This window comes from Phyllostomus hastatus, unplaced genomic scaffold, assembly GCF_019186645.2.
Source record: "Phyllostomus hastatus isolate PE091 unplaced genomic scaffold, TTU_PhHast_1.1 phas_contig_86, whole genome shotgun sequence".
Classification (NCBI taxonomy): domain Eukaryota; kingdom Metazoa; phylum Chordata; class Mammalia; order Chiroptera; family Phyllostomidae; genus Phyllostomus; species Phyllostomus hastatus.
In genome coordinates, this window is record NW_025333977.1 from 91359650 (window position 1) to 91387444 (window position 27795).

General features: G+C 44.4%; 1 protein-coding gene across 14 annotated transcripts in view; it reads left to right on the forward strand.

The window, feature by feature from the left end:
- Nucleotides 1–366: 366 nt before the first annotated feature.
- Nucleotides 367–27795, forward strand: part of KALRN (kalirin RhoGEF kinase) — a 698826-nt gene continuing 671397 nt past the window's right edge. For all 14 annotated transcript variants that reach the window (XM_045851423.1, XM_045851424.1, XM_045851434.1 and 11 more), the window contains exon 1: nucleotides 367–803. In XM_045851423.1, coding sequence (XP_045707379.1) covers nucleotides 731–803 — 73 coding nt within the window. In that variant the 5' untranslated portion in view covers nucleotides 367–730. The remainder of the gene's footprint in view (nucleotides 804–27795) is intronic.

Below are 27795 nucleotides of genomic sequence, written 5' to 3' on the forward strand. Positions count from 1 at the left end.
AACAATAGCTCCGGGCCGGCTCTCTGCTGCCGGGGAGGCCGGTGCCTGGCCACGGGGCAAGAAGGCGACCACGCCGCCGGGGGTCCGAGGCGAGCCCCGGGCCCCGGCCGAAGCCTCAGCTGTGCTCGGCGCTGCCCGGGTCATTGTTGGCCGGGACTGTGGAGCGGGAGCCGAGGGAGGAGCTGGGGAGTGAGCGGCTGCGGCGGCGGGAGCCAGAGGGGGAGCTAGAGAGCGAGGTAGGGAGGGAGAGAGGCAGCGAGCGAGCGGGCGAGTGAACGAGGGAGGGAGGAGGTAGAGAGACTGGGAGGGTGGGAGGGAGGAGGAAAAATAAAGAGGAGAGCCGAGCAGGGCTGAACAATAGAGACAAGCGGACGGGTGAGGAGGAGAGCCAGCTGCTGCTGTTGGGCAAGAGCGGGCGCCCAGGCAGCCGGGCCCCCGGCCCCGGCCAGACAGCAGGCGGCCAGCGTCCCCGAGGAAGGGGTACCATGGGGGAGCCGGCGACAGGCGCCCCCAGCCCGCCGCGCGCCTCCCCTTGAGGGAGGCTTGGCGTCCTCCTCCCTAGCTTGCCGCCCCAGCCTCCAGCTCTCGAAGCCCGGAGTCCGCCCGGGTCTGCGGCCGCGGCCGCAGCCGCAGCCGCTGCGCCCCACACTCTCTGCCTACCCGGCGCTGAGCAGTCCTCGGCCCCAGGCTTCGCCGGCCCCGGGCTGCTCGCGGACGCCCTCCCCCAGTCATGAACCCCCCGGAGGGGGCAGCGGAGGAAGGAGGAGCGGCCGATTCGGACGTGGATGCGTTTTTCCGCACAGGTAGACTGGGCAGGGTGCGGGCAGCCGGGGGCAGGGCCGCTGCCTTGGGACGCGGCGTCTCGGACAAGTTTGGGGAAGCGGGACTGTTGCTGGGGTGTGCGTGTTGGGGAACCCTCCCCCACGCCGTCCGGCTGGAGTTGCAGAGATTCTTGTTGTTATGGCAATGCTGGTCGCGTTTCGGGGATGGGTGGGGGCTGGGAGCTCGGCGCCCCTCGGTGTTCACCTCACTTGCGGGAGTCTGTGGTGGGGAGGCGGGAGGCGGTTCCCTCGGCCGCCTTCTCCCGGAGCGCGGGGATCGGGCGATGTTGGATCACTTTGCAGCGCGCGGATCCAGCTACCGGCGTCCCCGGCCCCTCCCTCAATACCCTCCTCCCAGCGCCTGTCAGCCCATCTCGGGCCGCCCTGGGCTGGCACCCCTTCTCGGCCCAGGGGCCCCGGGGCCCTGATGTGCAAAGAGAAAGGCCTTGGGGACCCGGAGTCACGCAGGCTGCAGACTGACAGGAGCGGGGCGGACCCAGGACGGTCAAGCAGGGTGTGTGTGGGGAGGCTTGCGTCTTTGACTTGAGAGGCAGACCGTGCTGGGAGGGCAGTGGGCGCCTCTGGCGTCCTCCTTGTCCTCCTCTTCTCCAGTTCTGGGAACGGATGAAATTTTCATAAGAATCACTTATTCCTGGAAGTGTGAGTTAGCGTCCCCCTCATACACACCCACTGAGTCTTTGCTTGCCCGTGGTTTGTAAAGCCCCCAGATCTGTCTTTCCAGCTGTTTGCAGCCTCGCTACCTCCCATCCCCCAGCTCTATAGCTTCTCCTGCTCCCTGACTACAGAGCCCCTTCCCCTAGAACGGGCACCCACTGCCTTCACGTCCCACCACCTGTGGCCCGGTTTCTCTGATGGCCAGGGATTCCCCATCTCTCTTTTTACCTGTGGCTTCCACCAACTCGGTAGATAGAGCTCCGCATCTCCCATGTCTGGAACCATTTTGTCTGGAATCTTTGTCCCAAGGAGTCCATTAAGTTATGAGACCCCGCGTTTCTGCCCTCTCCTTTGCTAAGTTATATTAGAGAACGCGGACTGGTGGGGCCAGATCAGGTTAGCTCTGAAGGCTCTCTGCATATCCATCTGTTTCCTAAACTCATTGCTTTGCCCTGGAGGTCATCTCTAGGGAAGGGGGTGGAGTGCTTTGTTGGGGAGACTTGTGGCTTTAGAAGTCAAGACTTGATTGGCCCATATGTTCATTTTCTAGTGGGTCTGGAAGGGAAAATGCTTAGTACAGGCTAATGCCAGGACCTGGAGAAAGCAGAGGGAGCCCCTGTTATCCAGCTCCTCAGGCCCCAGCCTTGCCTTCCTTCCTCATTCCTTTTCCTCAGAGGTCACATTCTTATTCTCTCTCTCTCTCTCTCTAACACACACACACACACACACACACACACACACACACACACACACACACACACACACGACCTAGGACCCAAGGCATGGATTCTCAAGTGCGTGTTGGGAGCCAGCATCTCAGACTTGACTCGAGTTTGTATCCTGCAATCTAGGGTCAAATTTCTGGGAGCTAAGTGATACCTGGAAACATTCACCACGGGGTCTTCCTGACCCTTCTTGCCTTCCATGTGGGGCAAAAGTGTGCCTTTTCTTAGCTCTGGGGAAAACTCTTGAAGAGGGAGACTTCCCACTTTTTCTTTCTAGACTTTCTTTTCTTTCCTCCCTCCCTCCCTCCTTCCCTCCCTCCCTCCCTCTCTTCTTCATTACTTCTTTCCTTCCTCCCTCCCTCCCTCCCTCAGCATCCACTCCTTCCTTTTTCCTACCATCCAAACACTAGTTCCTGTTCATTCTCTGTCCCAGACCCTTGGAGGAGAGCTCAGTTTCTGGATGCTTGCTAATTTCTGACAAATGAATTCACACAGCATTAATGGTGTTAATGGCCTGTAATGGTCCAGTATGTCACTTTTCCTAGGGCCTTTCAAGACTCAACTTGGGGCTTATATTGTCTAGCTCCAGCTAAAATCACAGAGTAAATAGCAGACTCCTGTGGGACTCTTGTTAGGGCTATTCTTCCTTGGGCAGGCTTGTTGAAGGGAGGCTAGGTCTGATGTGCATTTAGAATCAGAGAAATGTGAAACCCTCAATGCATGTGGCTGGAAATGGCTTATGACCTGTAACACATTCCAAAAGGGAGTGCAGGCTGCCTTTGGTCCTCTGTGGCCCCCTGTGCTCTCCTTCCTGATTTTACCCCCTTCCATTCATTCTCTTGCCTGGGCTCTTGCTGAGGATTCTTAAGGCCATATTTCTTAAGTTTCTGGAAGAGGCCATATTTCCTAAGTTTCTTCCTTCTGATTCCCCTGTCTGTGGAACATAGCACTACACCTGGCAGTCTGGACATTATGAATTTATTCAACTGAACAATTGAGAAACAGTCAAACAAATTCTCAAAGTCTCTAGTGCAAGGGTTACCCCTTTTTTTATGGAAAATTTTGCATGCACAAAGACCAGACTGGCAATTGCTTTGTCAAACCACAGCATATTATGTCTCTAATTAGGCATGTTTGGGATAATTCTGTCCTTACTTGTCATCTTCTGATTATTTTGGTATTTCAGTTCTCTTGACCAACTGATTAAGCTAGATTTCTTAAATCTTCCCTACATGCGTGTGGGCACACATAGCCAACTCTCCCCACCCTCAAGCCCACTATTCTTACAGATTGGTGGACTCCATATCATCTTCCCGGTAATTCTCTATACCAAGCTTGGGAAAGTATGTCTTAGTAATTTTATTGGTGATGGTTATGAGGCAGAGAAGGGGAAATATGGGGACTCAGAACTGGGACTAGGAACCACTTGGAATAGAAAACCAACAAGGACTTTTCAACTTCTACCAGAAGCCTTCTGCTATCTAGGATGCTGGAATACAAATGAAATATTCAAAGTGGTCTCTTCCCTTGAAGAACTTTTAAAAGAAGATTGACAGTTACTTCTCAGAGATTAATTAATTGCTGAACATTTTGGTGGTATAAAATAAAAAGTTGGCAGAACTACAGAGGAGTGGAACCACCCTTGAGGGGGGATTGACTGGGGAGTGGGAAGAGCAGCGTGAGCAGAGGCACAGGGAGGTTGGGGCATTGACATTGAGGATTCAGAATGACTGAATGGAAGGTGTAATTTGGGGAGGAACAGGAAACAGAATTGGGTAAGTAGGGCAAGGCCAGATAGGAGAGCCTTGGAAGGCCAAGAAAAGAGTTTGGATTTGATTCAGAGTTAGTAGGGAGTCATTTTAGGTTTTTGAGCAAGGGTATATCCTGAAGAAAGTGGTTTTTGGAAAGGTTAATCTGGAGATAATGTGACTGGTGAAGCAGAGAAGAGAGTGAAAAAATTCAGGGAGATGCAAAAGTGATCCAGACCTGAGAGGGAGGGGACTTGGTCTGGGTTGGTGGCAGAAAGGATGGGGAGTCAGGGACAACACTGGGAGACATTTTCAAAGGTAGAAATGTGGGGATTTGTTGACAAGCTAGTTAGAAGGGGAAAATATTTTTAAGCCCACGAGGAAACAGAAGTAGCCTGGTTGATAGTACAGAGGCCTGGCTGTTCCTACTGACATAATCTGGTTGAAGACAAGAGTCCTTTTTGCAGGTAGCGAAGTTAGTTCCAGATGTGGATAATTGGAGGTGATTGAGGGATATCGAGGTGGAGCTATTTTGTGGGAAATTTGGGACTCAAGATAGGAGCATAGGCAGGAGGTTAGGGTTGGCAATGTAGACTTAGAAGCCTTCTGCATCAAGACTGGGTGCAGCCTAAGCTTTGTGATGGTTTCGTTCTTGGAGAGGGTGGAGGAAAGGGAGGAAGAGCTTTGGTTAGACATTGGAGGAGAAACCCTTATTTAGGAAGTGGCAACAAAGGGGACTTGATGCTGGGGACTCCAGGGAGTCAGTGTGGGTTTTGGTGTGATGACAGGCTATAGACAGGGTGAGCAGGAGAGCACTGGGTGTCTGTCATTGGATGTGGTAAAAAGAAGGCCACTGGGAGCTCTTGGGAGCCCAATATTAGAACAGAGATTCAGAGTAGGGATTTGGGGTGGTGGGTAGGAAGCAGTTACTTGCAGAGTTTATCAGTGAAAGGAAAAAAAGTTGTGTGCTAGTCATAAGCAGTTTTCCTTTTTTTTTTTTTTGTCTTTTTTTTGTCACAGTTAGAGAAGGTTTGCAGGTGGGAGGGAGAAAACCCATGGACAGGAAAAACTGAAGATGGGAGCTTAATTGTTGTGTTAGATACCTGAAAAGGTGAGATAAGAATAAGTTTTCTAACAAATATAAGAGCTTAGCTTTGGTGATAGAGAAGAAAACTCTTTCTTTACTATTCAGGGAAAAAACCTAAGAAGATAAATGATAATAGGATGTTGTAGAAATATCTTCTACCTTTGTCTTTGTGTTGAGCTTTGTCCTGTGATTCCAGACATTTTCAACTGGAGTGTTTGCTGTTACTTGGACTTTGGCCAGACTCAGACTCAACTCTATATGTCTTTCCAACTCCCCAAAGTAGCTCTCCTGCTCTTGCCTTCCTTAATTCTTCAGGTGGCATCTTCCATCTCTCAGTCATGATATTTAAAGCCTTGGTATTATCTGTGAGGGATCTCTCCTCTAACAAACCCTATTAAATTATTTTTCATAGTTAGCCATTGCTGTTCATGCTGCTCATGGACTCCTTTTAGTGGCCTTCATTCTTGCCCTTGGAATCTGCTCTCTCACCTCCACTCCAAATTGGTACCTGGAGGAAGATTGCACTTCCCAAAGTAGTTTGCACTACTTTCATCATATCACTACCTGGTCTGGTCTATGGACTTAAAATGACTCGATAGTGCTTCAGGGCCAAGTCCTTACTTGGCAGCTCAGCTCCAGCCTGGCTGTTCTTCTCACTATCCAATGGCTCCTTGACTCATGTTCTCCTTGAATTATCCACCCTGGCACCCCCACTCACTAAAGCTACCTCATATTTGGACACTTGAGCCCCACCTTTTTCTGGGAGCTTTTGCAACTCAGAAGACCAACTCTCCCAAATTCCCCAAACACTCACTTGTCTATATTCATTTTCTCACTTCATCAGCAGTATTATATTGTTTTTTTTTTACCCTTTCATACATCTCTAGAGTTGATCTCTACCATTGAAGTTCGTTTTTCTTTGGAGGTAAGGAGAAAGATCTTTTAAAAAGCTTATGATTTATCATAAAAAAATCACCTCCCCCAATATAGATAAAGCAAACATGGTAGTACATAAGCAAATGTTGAATCTAGGTAGTGGTGTGTTGGTATTCACTGTATGATTCTTTAAACTTTTCTCTAAGATGATAGCCCCATCCTACCTAGACAGAAGAACTGCACATCATAATGTTCAGATCAGAGAAGGGAGGTTTGGGAATAGCAACTCATGCTGGTGTGGAATTCTTTGAGTAGATATCACCACCCTGGCTGTGCATTGTCAGGTACCTGAAAGAGAGGGGGGGTCTGTCATGTCCTGAGCTCTCTTTTGCAGTAATGGAAAACATCTCTTTTTGACATTGTGCTCGGTGCTCCATAATGTAAACATGATGAGTAATTCAATGTTTATTATTCCTTCTTGATTCTCTTCCACTTCTACTCGTCATGAATTGGGCTTTTGGTCATATCATTTCCCAGAAACTTCTGGGGAGTAACAAGAGGACCTTGCTGTTCAGGAGAGGGGATATTGTTAATATTTCTAATATTGAATTTATATAACTATTTCTATATTAATGTATTTTAGAACATACCAGTGATATCCAGGAGCTCTCCATAAGATTTGGGAGGCTTTGCTTCTTCCTTGTGCTACCAATCATGAATAACTATTACTGGCTCCTTCTGTCTAATTGTATTTGGTAATCTTTTGTGGGATGAAAAAGGCAAGCATAAACTGAAGCTATTGGAATAAGCTAAAGCTACAGAAAGAAATTAAGTTAGAAGTAAGAAAAATCTATTGACTATAAATATCAATAAAACACTAGCACAGGTGAACTAGAGGTTCTTTTAAGATGTTAGAGAATGAACATTTTTAGTTTTCAAAGTTCTTTCTGGTTCTGGAAGTTGGCAGTTTACTTTTGGAGAGAGTCACTATGCTATAGTCCAGAGGTTCTCAACTGGGGGCAATTTTATCTCCCAAGGAACTGTTGTCAATGTCTGGAGACATTTTTTTTTGAATGTCATAATTCTGGGGGGTCGGGGGAGGAGGCAGAGTGTTGCTACTGGCATCTAGTGGTTGGAGGTCTAGGGTACTGCTAATCATTTTATAAGGCACAGGACAACAAGGGATTATCTAGCCCTGAAGTGTTAATAGTGCTGAGGTTGAGAAACCCTGGTGTAGCCAGAGATCATGGGGTTTTGTTGTATAAGATAGACTTGGCACTAACTAGGGGTAGAATCCCGGGTAAATTATTTAATCTCTTTTATCCTCATCTTCTGCAAAATGGGACTAATAATACTTGTTTTACAGGTTGGAAGGATTAAATAGGAAAACAATGTGTAAAAACATGTAGTGGCTTCTGATACACAGTAGGAGCACAAGAAATCCTAGCTGTCCTTGTTGGTCCTATTGTTTTAATAAATAAATGTGGTGGCACAGAGGCTGGGGGCGGGGGTCTCTGGATGGGTGCTGTGCAGGGCTTTTGACATGGGATGGAAGGGAGTGTCAGGCAGCCTGATAGAGTGCAAGGAGCCTGTCTGTGGAACCAGAAGGCTAAAGTTTGGGCCTCAGTTCTTTCATTCAGTCATTTAGCAATTTGTTTGACAAATATTTATTGAGTGCCTACTGTGTCAATGTGCTGTGCTATGGGAGTGTGTAAAATCATTATAAAAAATATAGTACAGAAAGGGAAATGGGTATAAATGTATCCCCTCAAGGGAGCACTTGCATTTAAGGGGTAGGAAAGGGAGAAAGAAGAAGCCTGTGAAGGAGGCTTAGAAGGTCAGGCAAGAGAGTAGGGGGTGAACACTCCCTTTTGCTCCCTACTTATCTGAATGTCTTGGGCAAGTGACTTTAACATCTGTATAAGATGAGGATAATACTCCACTTTGGCACCAACAGGGTTATTGACTCAAATAAGATACTGTATGTGAAAGGTCTTTATAAGTTGTACAGTTCTATCCAAATATATGTAGATAGTTCCTTCCAAATCAAACATTCTATTACTCTAAGTATCTCTTCTGACAAGTATTATCTTATTTAATCTGACTTCCATGGTACCTTTCCAGCCCAGGAAGAGAGCAATCCTCCTCAACTTTGTTTTTAGGACACTTCTATTCTCTCCTCCACAAAAGTATAAAAATGCCAGCCCTCAGGCCCTGGCACATGGCCCCATGCCATCTGGAGGTGCTTAGCAAGAATGGACTTCTTACGTCTGCCAAGTCTCAGGTGGGTACAGTGAATCAGTCCCTTCCTGCTCCTTCTCGGTCTACATGCGGTGCAGACTCCCCTTGCCACTCCTTTGTGTGTGAATGATTGGCAACAAATAACCAGGCAATGATTGACAGCCACAGGGTTGTTGGATCAATAGAGCTGCTTGAAATTGTGTCTGCTGAGGAGTGAGGGAATGGAAAGAATCAGCTAGTAGGACAGAGGAATTAATTCAGAGAAGTAAAGAACAAACTTGGAGAATTAGCTTTGTCTCCTCCCCTTCTGTCCCATGGCATTATTAGAAGGGAGATGGACATTAGCTAGAAAACATGGACATGAGGGATAAACAGTAGGAGTGGAAAATGAGAAATGAGCTGTGTTCTCAAGGAAGTGGTCACTCCTCAAGCTGTGGCTTGAAGGATGAGTAGGATTTGAATGGGGAAGGCAGAAAGTATTCTGTTTCCCAGTTCAACTGGCGTTAGGGAGGTGGGAACGTCCATGGCATATCTGGGGCAGTAAGAGGTCCAGTTTATGTGATTCAGAGATGGATGCAGGTGGAAATCAAGGGGAGAAAAAATTCAGAAGAGTGTGGGGACTAGGTTGACTGATTGCCTCATTTATCAAACATGTGCTCCTAGGTCACTAAGGGCTTTGAGTCACAGGCCAAGGAGTTTGGTCTTTTCTGCCGTTTGCTTTTGAGAGACACTAAAAGTTTCTGAATGGGGCAGTGGCATGACCAGGAAGATAAATCTGGTAGCCCTATTGATTAGAATGGGGGAGGTACTGCTGGCCAGGCCTGGATTGGGATACCATTGTGACAGGAAAGGAGGGTCCAAACTTGATATGCCACAGTGGAAGTGGAGAGGAGTGGGTGGATATGAGGGACCTCGTGGAGGTAGAGTTTATAGGATTTGGCAACTTGGATGTAGAAATGTCAAGGAAAAGGCAGGAATTAAAGATGACTCCAAAACTTAGAGCCTGGTGACTGGAAGGATGTAGATACCCTAAATGACAGCAAGGAGTTAGGAAGAGGACAAGCAGCTGTGGGGAGGCAGGAGGAGAGGGAGTATTTGGGGATTTACTTTGGGACATGTTACATTTCAGGTGTCAGTGAAATAGCTAAGGGAAGTGTTGATTCCGTAGGCGAATAACAGAGTCTGGAGCATTGGAAGGATGCCAGAGCCGGAAAAGTAGATTTGAGAGATATCTGCAAGAAGTTGTGGTTGGAGTTATCAGGATAGATGAGACAATAAATGAAAAGCATATATAGGCTTAAGGGCAGAGGGACAAGGACAGATATGTAGACTCAAGTAAAAGGCTGAAGCAGAACCAGAAGAGAGCAGTGCTCGGAGAAAAACAGGTCATCAATAGCCCTAAAGCTGCAGAGAGCTTAAGTGAAATGGGGACTGAACAGACCTCCTTGGTTCTGGAAATTGGGAGATCATTGGTAACCTTTGAAATTATGTATGGGAGTTGGAATCCAAATTGCAAGGGGAATGGGGAGTGAGTGGATGGGGAGGAAGTGGTGGGAGTGCATATAGATGACTCTGGAAAGGTTTGGCTGTGAAGGGAAGGTTAAAAATAGTAAGGTAGCTAGAGATGGTAGCAGAGTTGAGGGAAGGCTTTTTTTAGGTGGGAAAGATATGTGAATACCTGGGGGTGGGGAAGAGGAAGAAGGCATACATGAAGAGAAGAATGAATATTTAGAAAAGATAGGAGGAATTGATGGGGGAAAGTCCTGGATGAGCCTGGAGGGATGAATTTCAATGTCAGCTGCAGGGTGAGCTTTGGGCTAGATGGGGAGACAGTGGAAGGCAGACCTGACTAAAGTAGCTGGGGGCAAGGACCTCAGCTGAGGGCACAGTGTGCCTGATCAACAGTCCTGTTAGAGAAAGCATCCATCAGCTGGCTTGCAGATTTAGGGGCTAGTGGTGCCATGCTTGAGGAGAGTGGTGTAAGTTGAGGGTAGCTATGAAATCAGTGAGCTGCGTTGGTGTGTGGCCCTAGATGGTCCTTGGAGAGGAAAGATGGAAAGAAGAGTAGGAGATCCTAAATTAGCAATCCTTTTAGAAATGCCGGTGGTTTCCTTTTGCAGTCTGAGGTGCGATCTTCTCCAGGCTGTATAATGGGGTCTGCAGAATCACTTCTAACAGAGTGCGAGTCCAGAAGGCAAGTTAGTGGGTTGAGGGTGAGTGGGGAGAGGAGAGAGGGAGAGGGGCTGAGGCAAGAAGGTGTTTGGGGCAATCTCCTGGGGAGGGGTGAGTGCCTGGCTATCAGGTGCTGTATCACCCAGGGGTGGGACCTGCTCTTGAAGTTCTAGAGTTTCCTCAATACCTCTAGAAGTCCTAGAAGGAAGAGGAAGTATAGTGATTGAGGAAGAGCCTTTTCCCCTTGCTTCTTCATGAAGAGAAACCCCTCACACAAGACGGGAAGGTAACCAGGTGAGCACATCCATTTCATTAGCCTGAAAACACTCCCTCTGACTGGACTTTCAATTCTCCTTTTAGGGGAAAATTCAAGGACTGTCATTAAGGGAAAAGCCCACTTCAAAAAGGGTTTCTCAAGGACCTGACACAGCCCTCCAGAGGGGTGGGGAGTAGGAATCTGGGGGCTGCTATTCCAAAAGGTGGGCTATGGGGTACTTGGCTTACACCTCTTAGAGTTGAAGGAGGTGGGAGTTTCCTTAGGTGTAGCTCAGTCCCAGAATCATAGTCTTAGAACAGTAACTTACTAGCTGTGTGACCTTGTGCAAGTTACAAGCTCTCTGACCTTCAATTTTCTCATTTGTGAAATGGGTAAAAAAAATTCTTACCTCTCAGGGTTGCTGGTTGGTCATAGATATACTGTATATTGCTATAGTTATAGTCATACTATAACTCGTAGCAGAAAGGGGCATTTATTACTCGTTATATGATTATATTACATACATAATATAATCGTATTACTAGTTGGATGAATCTGTCTTTCAAATCATGAAAATTATGATGCTTTGATAGCTTGCTTCCCCCTAACTCTTCCTCCTTCTCTCCCTCCCTCCCTCTTTCCCTCCCTTCTTTTCTCCTTCCCTCCCTCCCTCCCTCCCTTCTTTCCTTTGGCTTCCTTCTTTTTCTCTGTAATAGCACAGAGATAGGCAGAGATACAATTTTAAGCTTGCAGTTATAGTTATTCCAGGGCATAGCAGGCAGGGACTGGGAATGTGGCTAAAATTCCTGCCTTTTACACTCTTACCCTGCAGCTCAGGGACAATGGATATCTATGGGTGGTGGGGGTAGGGAAACAGTGTTGAGTTGGCAGCTGTAGGCCTAGAAGGAGACCCTGGAGACTGGCAGATGGTTAATTGAATATGACAAAAGGGGGCTAGGAGGCGGGGTGTGGGGCTTCTAGGGGATTCTTGTCTCTGACTTCTTACTGTCCTTGAAAGGAGGCTGTGGGGAAAGGGAAGAGTAGCTTCAGAGCAGTCGGGGGAAAATATTGGCAGGACCCCACGTTGGTATGTGGCCGTGGAAGGACAAAACACCATTGGGCTGTGATGTGGGTGTGAGATACGAAGTTTCTTCTCTGTACCCCAGTGCATTGGCACATAACAGGCTCAGATACTTGGATGTAAAGAGAATGCTTCATGATCCCAAACACTGAGTTTTGAAAGCTATATCCTTATCACTTTTCATGAGAACTAGAGAAAGAATGGATCAATTTCAGTGAGTGGACCTCTTCACTTATTTCTGCACTCATTCATTCAAGTGGCAAACACAAGCTGTATACCTACTAAGTGCCAGGCTCTGGGGGTACAGAAACAAGTTAGAAATAATCCTTTCCACATAGAGGGTAACAGTCTAGTGGGATTGCCTGACACATAAGCAAATGATTGCAGTGTAGTGTAGTAAGTGCCATAGAGGTTTGCATGCTGTATACTTTGAGGATATAGAGGAAGGATTGACAGTTTCACCTGGGTGGGTGTGGGGAGAATTCACTCAAGAGGGGTTACTTAGGCTGAAATGAATGAGGGAGTGGTGAAAATGAAGATAGACCACTGTTTAAGAAGCTTGGTAATGAAAATAAGGAGAAAAAATGGTAATTGAAAGAACATTTTGAGAATATTAGTAGTGTCCTGTTTCTTTATCATAGTTGTGTTCTATTTGTGAAGGGTCAGTGAGCTATAGACTTATATGTGCAATTTTATTCACTTAAATTGTGTTTCAATAATAATTTTAAAAAAGTTATCAGATCCAGTGAAATTTTTTTTTTGTTTTTCAGAGAGAGAAAAATGTTTGAATGTGTGAAAAAAGTCATTGGAGGAGATAGTGGTAGAGAAAGAAGGTGTTAGAATGCATTTTGTGTGTGGGCAGGGTAGCAGGGTGAGCTCCAGCTCCTCAGAAGTCAGAAAAGGATGGGATTCCCAGGCAAAGAGGTTATTTCTGGGATGGAGGGACATTTTTTCCTCTGTGGCTACTGGAGAAGATCAGATAGTGTTCAGGTCAGATGCTAGAGCTCTTATTAAGCTGACTTCAGACTTCTCTGTGAATGGGAGCCAAGGTCATATGATAGACCGAGAGATGCTGAGAATCTGGAAAGAGAGTAGACAGCCTGGATCCATTCTCTGGACAATGAGCGAGAAATGCATGAAAGATTGATGTGTCCAGTTGAGTTCAGATTGGGTCAGGTATGCAGGCTTCTGCATCTTGCTCAGCCTTGAAGGCTCTGGAGTGGAGGCAAAAATGGTGGACTTTTGAGTTCTTGGGTGGTGACTTGACCAAGACGTTGAGGTTGGAGAAGAGGTGTGCACCAGATTTGTTTGGACACCAGTCTCCCTAAAACCTTACTGAACATTGATGACTCAAAGTCCTTTTAGAGGCCCTGCCTTGGAAAATGGTCATGTCTGGTTCCTGCTGGGGGCCATACACTCCTTTGGTGTGGCCTTGTCTATACTCTTCTCAAAATCCAAATTAGTGCCTTGAAGATAATACTTGCTTGATTAGTATTTGTTGGCTAGATTTTTTAAAATGGTGTGTAGGCCAATTGAGAGTTTTATAATGAAACATTGTGCTAAGGAAATGAATTGTTTTTGTAGACAGGCAATTCCACCTTAAACAAAACACCTTTGAAATCAATATTGACTGTGAAATATAGTGCACAACTCTTGTTGATTCTGGATTAATTAGAGGGGACTCCTTTTAACATTGGCTTGCAAATATTTATGTATTTAATAGGCACCAGAAAACTAAAGATGTACTCTTCTTTCAGGAAAATCCATACAGGAAAGTTCAAACATACAAATGGACCAACTAATCAGTACTGAGTGAATATATGCCATGTGCTTAGCATTATGCCAGATACTAAGGGGTCTTCTAAAGATTAGTAACAAATGTTTTTTGTCTCTGAAGAGTTTAAGGCCTCGCTGTGTTGGGAGGGGGGAATTTATATAGGAAAAATGGCTAATTGGAGGTCAATTAGAAAGGGAGTTTAACTCATACATTGATTTCTTTGATATGTATTTGTTGCCTATCAGCTAAAAAATAATTTAAATAAGTTGTAAACAAGGTTTCTTTTGTTTTTATTTTTATCCTCACCTAAGGACATTTTCATTTGCTTTTTAAAGAGAGAGATGAAGGGAGGGAGGAAGGGAGAGAGAGAAACATTCATGCAAGAGAAGCATCGACTGGTTGCCTTAGAGGCACCCAGACCGGGGACCTATGGTAGGACGAGGGATCATATGTGACTTGACTGGGGGTTGCATGCTTCCATCACCAGACTGGAATGAACCTGCAACTCAGGCATGTACCCTGATCAGAAATCAAACCTGCAACCTTTTAGTTACAGGAAGATGCTGCAACTACTTAGCCACACTGGCTGGGGCTAAATAAGGTTTCATTTAGAGAGAATCGATTTTCAGTATACTTTCATAGAACAGTAATTTTTTTTATCCTGAAGTCTTTTTTTATTATAAAATTAATGCTGGCTCACTGTAGAACATTTGAAAACTATGATCAAATGTAAAAGACAGAAAAGCCACTGTGATCCCATCACCCAGAGAGAACCCCTGTTTGTTTATTTGAGATATTTCCTCCTGGTCTTACTCTCTGTGTGTGCACTGTCCCTGATCCGTGGTGTGTATCATTGAGAGTTAAGCTGAAAGACAAACTGGGGTGGAGGGTGTTGACTTTTTCCTGGAATGAATTTAAATGTATGATACACCATTATACACTTTTTTAAAAAGCAAAGTAAGACATTCCTAAGCCAAGTAACCTTTACATGGAAATAATGTAGGAAGACAGAGGAGAGGTAAAGGCATTGTCATGCCATTGTACAAAATATTTACACAAAACACAAGTGCAGGATCAATGATCAAAAGTGAATGCACTTTCTCCTTCCTGATATTAAGATAAATTCAACAGATATGTGTACCTGTTGCATGTACAAGTTTGTACAAATATGTGACTTTCTTTCTTATTTACCAAGAAAGAGTTATGCTATACCTGTTTTCCTGCAACTTGCTCTTACCACTTTATAAACATAGACATTTTTCTATGTCAGTACATATAGCTCTCCCTTGTGGGATTTGAGTTGTGTTACATTCCATTGTGCGAATGTGCCATATTTTATTTAACTATTCTCCTAATGATGGATATTTATAACCCAGCTTTTCTGTGGCCTGGTGTTTGTTCTGGGACATTATTTGGTCCAAAGGGTAGCAAGAAGGGTCACCCATTGTCTGATCATTTTTAAAGGTGATGTAGGACACTGTAGGTTCAGGATGTTTCATCTGCTTTTATCCTCAGGAGAGAGGGAGGACAGCCAGTCTCTGTTCTTTGGAGTATAACTTTTTTGTGTGATGTTTAAGAACACTTTTGTTAGTGATATTTAAATAGATGGTAGAGGCCATTCTCAGCTTCTTTTGCTGTGTGTCTTTAAGTGACCTAAAGAGCCAGATTTGCAGTCACAATTAGCCAAAAAAAAAAAAAAAGAAAAAAAGAAAAAAAGCCACATGTGTTCTGTGGGCTTGAGTGAAAGTTAATTCCAATACCACAGGTATGGCAGTGCTTTAGGTTGTGTGTGCAAAAGCCATAGCCTGTGTTTGGCTAGAAGAATCCAAGGATATGATTCAGGAGACCTTGGTTTCCTATTCTACCCACCACTAATTAGCTCTGTGACTTGGCCAAGCCAGTTAACATTTCTGCTTCTACAGATGAGACCTCTGTTTCTTCATCTGAAGAAAGAGGGAAACAAAATTGCCCTGCCATCCCTCATAGGAATAGTATGAGATAAAGTGAGATAATAGAAGGAAAAAGCTTTGGACAAACAAAATTGCTGACCAGATGAAAAGAGTTTTTGTTGGCTGCCTTTGTCTGGGGTCTCCCTTGGTTTTAAGTGTGGTTGAAAGCTGAGCTAGGAGACTCAGATGGGAGTGACAGCCTGGACTGTGTTTGAGGACTGTACATTTTCTCATGTCTAGTAGGAAATTGTCAGCACTAGAGATGGAGTGGAACGTTTCATGATAAGTTCCATTTGGTTTTGGAAAAGAGATGTGTGTATGAGAGTGAAAGAGTGGCTCTTCTAACTGCGCAGAACAGCTGAGGATTTCTCTCTGATGGGTGACAGTGTAGCTCAGTTGCCCACTTATTTCTTACTACCCAGATGTGCAAAGAAAATGTTGCTTTTAAAATTTACTAATATGGACCTAACTTTTCTTATGAATCCTCATTCCAACTGGGCTGGTTTTATAGTATTGTATATCAGGTTTTTTGGTTTTTGTTTTTTTCAGGATTGGTCTTTTGGGATGATTGTTTCTTTCAGATAAATTTCTCAGTCACTCAGATTTTCTCCTGTTCTCCCACTTCTTTTCAGAATGGGATCTGTGTAGAGATGAACATGTGAACTTGTGGTGGTAGTGATGGGGTGAGGGGCCAAGTGTGCTTAGAGACATGGTATGTATGATGGCTGGTTTCACCTGGTCTTTGCTTCATGGGGGCTGGTCTGGCCTGATTCTTTTTCTTAAATTATATTTTATTGTTTATTCTATTACACTTGTCCCAAATTTTCCCCCTTTGCCCCCCTTTACTCAGCCCCCTGACTCCCTTAGGCAATCCATGCCATTGTCCATGTCCATGAGTCATGCATGGCTACTCTATTCCCTATGCTGTGCTTTACATTTGTATTCATGACTGTTCTGTAACTACCAATTTGTATTTCTTAATCCCTTCACATTTTTCACCCATCTCCCCACACCATCCCATACAAAGAATGATCAAAACATTCTCTGTATCTATGATTCTGTTCTGTTCTGCTTATTTATTTTGTTTTTGTTTTTTAGATTCAGTTGTTGATAGATATATATGTATTGCCATTTCATTGTTCATATTTTTAAAAATATATTTTATTGATTATGCTATTACAGTTGTCCCATTACACCCCCTTCATTCCCCTCCGCCCTCTCCCACCCACGTTCCCCCACTTTAGTTCATGTCCATGTGTCCTAAGTTCTTTCGCTTCTACATTTCCCATACTATTCTTGCCCTCCCCTGTCTATTTTCTACCTACAATCTATGCTACTTATTCTCCATACCTTTTTCCCCTCTCTTCTCCTCCCACTCCCCTGTTGCTAACCCTCCATGTGATCTCCATTTTTGTGGTTCTGTTCCTATTCTAGTTGTTTGCTTAGTTTGTTTTTGTTTTTGTTTAGGTGTGGTTGTTAATTATTGTGAGTTTGCTGTCATTTTACTATATATGTTTTTTATCTTCTTTTTCTTATCTTCTTTTCCTTAGATAAGTCCCTTTAACATTTCATAAAATAAGGACTTGGTGATGATGAACTTCTTTAACTTGACCTTATCTGAGAAGCACTTGATCTGCCCTTCCATTCTAAATGAAAGCTTTGCTGGAGAGAGCAATCTTGGATGTAGGTCCTTGCTTTCATGACTTGGAATACTTCTTTCCAGCCCCTTCTTGCCTGCAAGGCCCCTTTTGAGAAATCAGCTGACAGTCTTATGGGAACTCCTTTGTAGGTAACTGTCTCCTTATCTCTTGCTGCTTCTAGGATTCTCTCCTTCATTTTTACCTTGGCTAATGTAATTATGATGTGCCTTGGTGTGTTCCTCCTTGGGTCCAACTTCTTTGGGACTCTCTGAGCTTCCTGGACTTCCTGGAAGTCCATTTCCTTTGCCAGATTGGGGAAGTTCCCCTTTATTATTTGTTCAAATAACTTTTCTACTTGCTGCTCTTCCTCTTCCCCTTCTGGTATCCCTATAATTTGGATGTTGGAATGTTTAAAGATGTCCCGGAGATTCCTAAGCCTCTCCTCATTTTTTGGAATTCGTATTTCTTCATTCTTTTCTGATTGTATGTTTTTTTCTTCTTTCTGGTCCACTCCATTTATGTGAGACCCAGCTTTCTTTCCATCACTATTGGTTCCCTGTGCATTTTCCTTTATTTCCCTCAGAATAGCCTTCATTTTTTCATCTAATTTGTGACCAAAGTCAACCAATTTTGTGAGCATCCTTATCAGTAGTGTTTTGAACTGTGCATCTGATAGGTTGGCTATCTCTCAGTCACTTAAAAGTATTGATTCTGGGGCTTTCATTTGCTCATCTGTTTTGAGTCATCTTTTTTTTTTTTTTTTGTCTTGATGTGTGCCTGTTAAGTATGGGGGCAGAGCCTTAGGTGTTTACCAGGGCAGGGTAACCCAGTCACTGGGTTGTGACACTGTATGTGGGGGTGGGGTCCGAGAGGGGACAATGGCACTTGCTCTGCTCTCTGTCAGACTTCAGTCCCTTCTGCCGCTTCCCTCAAGCAAACTGGGCCTTTCTGGTGCTAATTCCCATGTGGGTGGGCTTGTGCACCCCGTGGGTCTTTCCAACAACTACTCCTGTGAGTCTGGGACTCTCTCTCTGTACCTCAACCCCCATAGGTGTTTTAAATCAGTGTCCAGAGGCTCTATTTTCCGGCGCTGGGACCCTGGGACCACCTGGTCAACCAGCTGTTTTGCGTGCAGTGCTTTGCTTCACAATCACTGCCTTGCTTCACAATCGCCACCTCACTGGGTCTGCCAGTTGCCACCCCTCAGCTGGGATCTGCCAGCCATCGCTTGAGCACCCAGGGTCCACCTGCTTTGGTCTTGCATGCCCAGGATGCCTTACGCAGGTCCCAACACTTTTTGTTCCATGACCCTTCTCGGCCTGGCTGCCCGACTCTGTCCCTCCTACTGGTCTGGATGAACGTATCTATTTTAACTTCTTGGTTGTCCGACTTCCATACAGTTCAATTTTCTGACAGTTCTGGTTGTTATTCTGTTTCTAAATTATTGTTGTCCTTATCTTGGTTGTGCGAGAAGGTACAGTGTGTCTACCTACGCCTTCATCTTGGCTGGAAGTCTCATCATTGTTCATATTTTTAATCTTCTTCTTAAAGCAGACCCTTTAACCTGGTTTGGTCATGATGAACACCTTTAGCTTTTTCTTGTCTGGGAAGCTCTTTACCTGCTTTTCGATTCTAAATGATAGCTTTGCTGGATAGATTAATCTAGGTTGTAGGTCCTTGCTCTTCATCACTTTGAATATTTCTTGCCAATCCCTGCTAGCCTGCAAAGTTTCTTTTGAGAAATCAGCTGACAGTCTTATGGGTGCTCCCTTGTAGGTAACTAACTGCTTTTCTTTGGTTCACAGACTGGCGCTCAAGTCACTGAGTGTGCCAGCCAGGGCTCTAACTGCTTTTCTCTTGCTGCTTCTAAGATACTCTTTTTGTCTCTAACTTTTGTCATTTTAATTATGATGTGTCTTGGACATGGGCCTCTTTGGGTCCATCTCATTTGGGACTCTCTGTGTTTCCTGGACTTGCCTGTCTCTTTCCTTCACCAAGTTTGGGAAATTTTCTTTCATTATTTTTTGAAATAGATTTCCAATTTCTTGCTCTTTCTCTTCTCCTCTTGGCACCCCTATGATGTAATTGTTGGTACACTTGAAGTTGTCCCAGAGGATCCTTACACTGCCTCATTTGTTTTGGATTCTTTTTTTTTCTTGTTGTTCTGATTTTTTTTTTTGCTTCCTTATGTTCCAAATCGCTGATTTGATTCTCAGCTTCATTCACTCTATGTTGACTCCCTGTAAATTGTTCTTTTTTTCAATTAGTGTATCCTTTGTTCTGACTCTTTTTTATACTGTTGAGGTCCTCACTAAGTTCCTTGAGCATTCTTATAACCAGTGTTTTGAATTCTGCATCTGATAGAATGCTTTTCTCCTTTTTGTTTAGTTCTTTTTCTGGAGTTTTTACCTGTTCTTTCATTTGAGTCGTGCTTTTTGTCTCTTCATTTTGGCAGCCTCCCTGTGTTTGTTTTTATGTATTAGGTAGAGCTACTACCTCTCCCAGGCTTGGTATAGTGGCTTAATGTATTGGATTGGCCAAAAAGTCCATTACATTTTTCGATATGATGGCCCTATTAGTGCTTAGTTGTCTTTAACTTCAGTTGAAATAATTTTGTTTGATTTGTTTGTGACAGCTGTCATATTAGCATGTTTTTAAAAAAATATCAAAATTGGTGAATGTTTGTACAACCATCTTAATATTGAAGATGGAAGAAGATATGCAACACTTTTACCTTACTATGCTTTATTATTTCAAGAAAGGGAAAACTACAACTGAAATGCAAGGAAAGATTTGTGCAGTGTATAGAGAAGGTGCTGTGACTGATTGAATGTGTCATAAGTGGTTTGTGAAGTTTCTTGGTACTATTGACATTTTGGCCAAATAATTATTGGCCAAAATGTCTTTGCTATAGTGCTATCTTATGCATTGGAGGGTGTTAAGCAGCACTCCTGGCCTTTACCCACTGGAAGCCAATAGCGGGAGATAGCCAATGTACTCAAAATATCCAAATCAGTAAAGTTATTCAGGAAAGTGAAAAATGTGTCTTTTATGTTATGGAAAATACCAAATAGACTTTTTGGCCAGCTCAATAGTAGGTGTCCTATAGGGTCTAGTGACACAACAACCCTTATTACCCAAGCTGGGTGCTCAAGGTGTGCCTACTGTGTGGGGTGAGTACTTCCTCCTCTTGTAGTTGAGACTTCATTGCTGTTGGTAAGTCCAAGGTAAGCCACCATCTGTGTTGTGTCCAGGGTCACACAGCATTAGCTACAAAGAGATATGCAGATGGTTGCTACTAGTACTGGGCTTGGAGGTGCCCAGGAGAGGCCAAGCTGTGGGCCAAGGCCAGCTGCTGCTAGTACTGAGTCTGGGGCAACTTAGCGAAAGGTACAGGTAGGATGCTCACTGAAGCCAGATGCTATTTGTTTGAGAGAATTTAGGAAAATCTGAAGCATGAGCCAAGACAAGCCATTTTTAAGGAAAAGCCACTGGAAGCAGCCTGTGTGGGCCCAGAAGTTGAGGGGGGCATTGCCTCAGTGAATCACCAGGTTGGGGCAAACAATGTCAGCCAGATTGATGGAGTCTCAGATATGGTGCCCACTTGTTGGCTCTGTGGCTCTGTAGGGGGAGTGCTCAGAAAAGGAACTCCAGGGAGGAAGTGAATTGTCTGTCAGCAGTTTTGTCCCAGAGAAAGCTGCCTGCCCCCAGCTCTTGCCCTGATGCCAGACAATTCACTTCCTCCCTGTATGTCTCTGATGCCTTTCAATCTGCTGCTCTGGCCCTGGAGCTCAGAAGGAGCGTCTGAGCTCCAGCCTAATAGTAGGTGTCCTGTAGGGTCACCAAGCTTAAAAGTCTGTGTAGAGGCCCTTTAAGAGGAACTGCCTGGGATTCCAGCAGTTCCTGTCTTCCACAGCCTCAATCCCCATTGGTTTTTACAACAGGAAGTTAATGGAGACCTTACTTTCTGGCACTGGAACTCTGGGCTTGGGGAGCCTGGTGTGGGGCTCAGACTCCTGAGGCATTCCTCCTGATTATTATTTAACACATGTGGGTGTGCGACTAGCCCATTTTGCATTTCTTCCCCTCCTACCAGTCTTGATGTTGTTTCTTCTTCAATTCCATAGTGGTGGGACTTCTATTCAGCTCACTTTATGATGGTTCTAAATGATGGTTGTTCTACAGCTTAGTTGTAATTTTGAAGTGGTTGTGCAAGTAGGTGAGTTGTCTTTACTACACCACCATCTTGACCAGAAGTCTCTGGTTTGATTCTTGTAGTGGTGGTGTAGAGGTGTCACCAGACCTGTCTTGCTTTTTGGGAGTATTGTGCTGATACTTAGTGCTAATGTTCATGTCCTGACTATTTGCCTATGGGGTCAAAGGTCCTGCACATTGTAGCCTCTTAGTCCTGACCCTTGGCCTTTGACTGGTCACTGACTCTCTGAGCATCTCTGAGTATTGTCATCTGTTCACTCAGTAACAATTGTGAGGAGGCAGAAACTATGCATCTGGCCTACCCAACTAGATACCAGCATTGGCCAGTGCTATGTTTTCATTTCTACATCTCTACACTGTGTGGAACATGGGACATGACTGCATGGTAGGCATTATCCTAGAGGTCTACAGCCTCCCTTAGGAGTGGTTCTAGGGTTTCAGGTTCCTTCACACCTATTGGCATATTATATTCCAAAGCTGCCTTCTCCCATTTCCCAGCCTGTGGTTGGACCATGAGGTGGGTCCACAGGAGGAGCCTGAGACCTTGATATCTCATTTTCTACAATGAAAATTTTCCATGTTCCCCTGATGCTCAAAGGACAGGGCTTTCTCTCCTTCTGTCATGGTAGGGTTCCCCCTTTTGTTGCCTACTCTGTATTCTTTGCCTCCGGTTTAAAGTGACTTTAAAAGTGATCTCAGTGGTCAAGTTCACCCAGTTGGGATCTTGATATATTAATGGGAGCTTGAGAATTCAAGCTGCATACTAAAAAAATCCTTTTCTGAATGTCAGCAGCTAAACATGGACACTTTCTTTGCCTGCTACATAACTATCCTAAATGTCTCTGAGGCAAATAGATGAGAGTTTAAATACATGGAAGGATATGCAAAAGAGAAAGGTGCATTATGTTTTTAAAAGTATTACCCTACTTAAAACAATAATTTGGGGGGGAAAGTTTAGAAATGGGGCTTCCAAGATTGCCTTCATTGGGATTCCATCTGTATACCTGTATGTTTATGTGCATGTAAACATGCAAAAGTGTGGCATTGTTGATTCTTCCAGTGAGCATTTAGCAAGCACTTCTTACATCCTATGCACTGTAATAGAGAGGGGACTATAGCAGTCTCTCTTTTCAAGGAGCTCCCAGTTTTAGGATGGCCATAACATCCTAAAGGGGCCTTTTTATTTTTTTACTGTTGACACTATTATAGATGTCCCCCATTCCCCTTTCCACTTTGCCTACTTCCACCCAGCCCCCACCCTCCCTCTCCTCCGGCCTTCACCACACTATTCTCTGTGTCTACCAGCTATGTACATGTTTTTGACTAATCCCTTCATTTTCTTTTATCCAGTCCCCACCCCCACCACCAACTGTCTTCCCCTCTGACATCTGTCAGTCTGTTCCATGTATCCATGCCTCTGGGTCTCTCTCTTTTTTTTTTTGTCAGTTTATTTTGTTCATTAGGTTCCACATATAAGAGAGATCATATGGTACTTGTCTTCCCCCTTACCTTGCTAAGTAAGATCTGCTTTCTGAGTCTCTTTAGCCTCCTAAAATGACCAGTTCCAGTGACTTTTGCTTTTTTTAAATAAAACTAATTCCTTCCAGTGCAGGTTTTTGTGAATATTTCGATGTATTCTATAGAAAGGACATGGTAAATGAGATTAATTTAAAGCAATAATAAATAAATAGAAAAGGGAAGTCCAGCTTAGTGCAGTTGCTCTATTTCTTCTGTGGTGGAATTACCTGTTTGCCATTGTTTTTAACCAAAATTCTTCATCTCTTTTTATCTAGGAACATTTTTGTGTATTGCACACTTTCTTACTCCAGGGCTCTGGGGCTCAAATAGCCCTAGTAGTTATGAGCAGTGTTTCTTGTTTGATCAGGGAAAATGGGAACACTATTCCCTGCAAAGGTGGTGGAAACTGGGAGATGGGCAAGCCAGACAGGTCAGTAAAGTACAGCAAAAATAAAGAAGCAGGTACATGATGGTGCCAGATGGTTGGCTGAAATGGAAAGAGCAGTGGGCTGGGTGTCAGGAGAACAGTGTCGTTATTGATAAGCCTGGTTGAATCCCTTTATCTCTCTGAGACCAGTGAGAGATTTGAGCTAGGTGGTCTCAAATGCATCTTCCACCTACAATGTTCTGAGCTAACTGGACAACAGTACAGCCAGTAGGGCTAGAAACCAGGTGGTAAGTGGGCTGTGAAGACTTTCCATCATTCTGAGGCCTCTTGTCTCTGTAACTTGAGACTGCTTGGTCAGACCCTCTGATGCCAGAGTTTGTAGGCGACCCTGCATTCTCGCTTGGTGAAGACAGGCTCTAATAACTGTTTAGAATCATCCTCATGGTCAGCAGTGGCTTCAAACTGATTTGGCCCTTAGGATATTTTGAAAGAAGGGCCAAGTTTCTGGGATTTCTGGGCCTGTGTTGAAAATACTACACTTCCTTGCCTGTTCCTTTGGACTCCAAGTCTGTAATTAGTCATGCGCCTAAACACCCTAGACAAGGCCTTCATCAGGGCTCCATCAGAACTACTCTGCAGGCTCTCCCAGGCACAGGGAAGGCTAACTTATTGATCTTCCTGCCAACTCATGTCCTTGATGTTTCTTCTTTTGAGTCAGAGAAGATGGTGAAAGGAATCCCAAATCTTCATTTCCTAGGGCATGTACAAACCCAGCCAGGTTGCATCATCTCAAAAGGAGACACGGGTAATTAAGCTGCTATCCTGGCTTTCTTATACATTTCCTTCTATCCAGAAATCCAGCTCCTTTCCCGTATATCCTTTAGACATTCAGAAAACTCACATTTTGATAGAGGAAACATTAGATATATTTTTTAAAAGTACATTAAAGGATTTCAGGTACATAATATAACTGCACTAGTGGAATGCAGAGACATAGGGAGGGAGTGGTGAAGCCTATTTTGGCCAATGTGGTGGTAGTCATAGAGTAGGAGATGCTTGAATGACTTTTGGAAGATGTGTTCATTATCCAGAGTGATAGGCAGGGAGGGGCATCCCTATCAGAGGGAGAAGGGCAGGTGAGGGCAGAGGGTTGTGGGAGATTATGGTGAATGAGAGCTCGTAAGGTGAGAGACTGGAGGTGAATGTGTGATTTTGGATTTTCATATTCTAGGCCTTAGATTTTATCCTGTAAGTAGTAGGGAGTCATAAAGAATTGAAGTGATGGAATGAAAATTATAATTTAGAAAGGATGGTGTCGTGTTGGAAGGGGCAAAACCAGAGATACGAATTCTAGTTAGGAAACTACTGAAAGATAGTTGGTATAAGAAATACGATGTCAATGGAATCTATAGGATTTCACATCTAGTTGATTGTGGTAGTTGAAGGAGAGGTGAAGTCTCAGGTAATCTCCAGAGTTTTGGTTTGGGTTGTGGGTAAAGGGTGCTTTTTATCTAGACTGGCACCATAAGAATCACATTGGAATCAGGAACATTTCACAAACTACTTTAGCTTTCCACTGTGAAGAGTTTTAGCACTGCTCTGTTCTTCCACCTATTTAAACTATTTTGAATATAAAACATAAACAGAGTGACTGAAGGATGGACAAGTATATACCCAGACATCTTTTCCCATGAGGATGGCAAGTCTGCAGGTCTCTGTGTGCGTATATGTGCTTGTGTGTGTATGTGTAATGTTGCTTATGCCTTAGATGCCAGTGTGTGTGCTTCTTCCATCATACTGGGATCTTGACACAATATCATTTTTCAGCATTAAAATTCCCATCACCTCCCAGAAGTGCTCCCTTTAGGATCCATTTCTCCTTGGCTCAGTGTGCACAAACATTCCAGTGGGATTGATTGCTTATGTCAAATTAATTTTTTCCCTTCCCAGGGAGAATGTCTGCCATGTAGAAAATGGGGAAATCCCCAGGCCACTAGCCAACTGCAAGCTCAGATAGACGAGCAAAGTCAGGCTTGGGTCAAGAATTACTCCAGATAACCCACAGAGCTTGCACCTGGATACTTTAGCTACTCTTCCCAGCATGCTTTGTTATTGTTCCTGGGTAACAGGAAAGCTTGAGGCTGGATAGAGATGGCTGCATGTAAGGCTTGGGTCCTTTTAGCATTGGCTGCGGCACCACTTTCACTTCTGTGCCCCATCTTCCTGTTACTGCTTTATTTAAAAGGTTGCAAAGCTGATGGAAGCAAATGGAGAACATGCTGACTGTCCTCCACTTGACCGCTATGAAACTTCAGAAAGCTCTGGGGCTGTTTTCCTTCCAGCCCCAGACCTGATGGTTCCCTGCAAGCTTTGGTGGTCCCTCAGAATGGACCTCTCAGGCCTTTGCCTGACAGGAAACCCTTAGCTTCATGCTGCCCAGACAGATAGCCTTACCACATGTGCCTGACTCCGGACACCAGACCAGGAACCTTCAGACTGTATTTCCCACAGTTGGAATGACTAGTCAGTTGACTGTGTACAGCAGGGTGGTCTAGGCTATACTGCCCACTGATGAACTAATTTGTATCTTGGTAGTAGGAGCTTTGTGAGATGTGTGATACAGTCTTCCTGAGAATAATTCTGGAAGTCCTGGTTAGCATTTGTTAACTTTAAGTTTAACTTTGTGGGTTATGATTATCAGTAGTTCCAACCAAAGTTTCCCTAGGAACTTACTGTCCATAGTCTAGTTGAATATAGATCTTTAATTAGTGGGCTTATGGAAAATATCTTAGCTCATTCAGTTAACCACTAGCCTTCAGGAACTTTGGAACTTTGATTTCCTCCTCCTGAAGGGTAAAACAATAAACTTCCACATTATCTGACATAGCAATTACCTTGGGCGGGGGGATGGATTTGGATTCCATTGGCCAAAAACTTTTGTATACATTGATAAAAGAAATGATACTTAGCATTTCCCAACAGATTCCGTAATGCATCACTTTTAGCAGAGGGCACACTTAGTTATATAATTTAATTCTCTGCAGTCCTCATAGAATCTGATTGTAATGTCTGTTTTTGGAGCCAGGATAAGTGGACTGCCAGGGGGGTTCAGGGCTCACAGAAGTCTGCTGCTGTTAGCCAGAATGTTTCCTCTTCCCTGGTGCCACCTATGTCTCTTGAATTCAAAAGGAGGTCATCTGATCTCTTCTTTCTACCCTGGCCCAATTTCTAAGCTCTTAAAGCCTTTCAGTCTGTTCTGTTTGTTTTGAAGTATTTATTTGATTTATTAGACATTAGAGGTCATTTTCTGAGACTTTTTTTTCAGGGACCACCCCAATTATTCCATCCAGCATTCATTATGCTGGGTGTTAAATAAGCGTGTTTGTGATTTTCCCTTAGGTTTTAGTTTTTCCCATGGGAAAGACCAAGGCAGCTCTCCAGATGAGATCCTCTCTGACAGACCCATGGCTGAAATGTGTGATCATGTGCTACGTTAGGTTTCCCAAAGGCCCTAGGAACATAGAACCTTAGATTTGGCAGGACCTGGTGATAGAGGTGGCATCATCAAATCCATCCCTATAGCTCTTTAAAGGAGAACAGAAGGGCAATCCCTTTAGGACACTGTCAAGCCCTCCAGGGGCAGGAGGTGGTGCCATTTTTTCCATGCTAAGACTTCAGTTCTTATACATTTAAATGTCTCTGCATGCAGGTACATGCTTTATTCATTCCTTCAAGGACCCTCAATATGTGTCCTCCTGAGGGTTTTGCATTTCTGGGGTGTTGGATTCAGTTTGATCTCCTCATACATTAGCTTAAATAGCTAATGTATAGCCTTGTGAATTCCTGGACAGCCTTTGTCAAGGTTAAGAACAAGGGAGGCAATTCATCTCTTCAAGTGTCAGGCCTTTTAACCCTATGTTTTTCATCCTGTTCCTCTGGGTTGTGTGACTTTTGGCTGCCCCTCACCTTGCCTGGCTGTGTATGCTGTAGTTAAGGCTGGACTTTCCAGGCACTGCTCAGCCCTTGGAAGGAAATTTGTATATGATTGTATTTTTTTGGTGGGGAAGGACTCCCCAAAAAGATGGTCAGTGGAAGTTGGCCCTGCTTTGGATGCCAGTAGAGACTTCAGGTCTTCTGGCTGGATTGTGACACAGCCATGGCTGCAGTGTGGTACAAAAGGGCACATCCCCAGTCTGGAGTTGAGAGCCCTGCGTCGGGCTCTCAGCTCCGTGCTGGCCTCCTCTGTGACCTTGGGCAGACCACTGCAACTCTCTGGGCCTGCGTTCCTTCACTGTAAGTTGAAGGTGCTGGTATGGATGATTGCTGAGGTTCTCTAAGCCATTAGAGAAAGTTGACAGGGTCTCCTTCAGACGGTACTTAGGAGAAGGTCCTTCTCTGATATCTCAACTCTGAGAAATGCTGGTCCTATAAAGATTGTCTTATGTTGGGGGGTGGTGTCCCTTTTCCTCTCACATGACACACAAAATTAGGTATAAATTGCCACGGGTTGATAGCTGTCCCTAGCCATTAGACATCTAGCAATGACAAACCCCTGGTCTAGCCAGTCTCTGGGTGAGCTGTGCAGGATAAATTCTGAGCCAGACACTGTATCCTCAGTTCTTACTT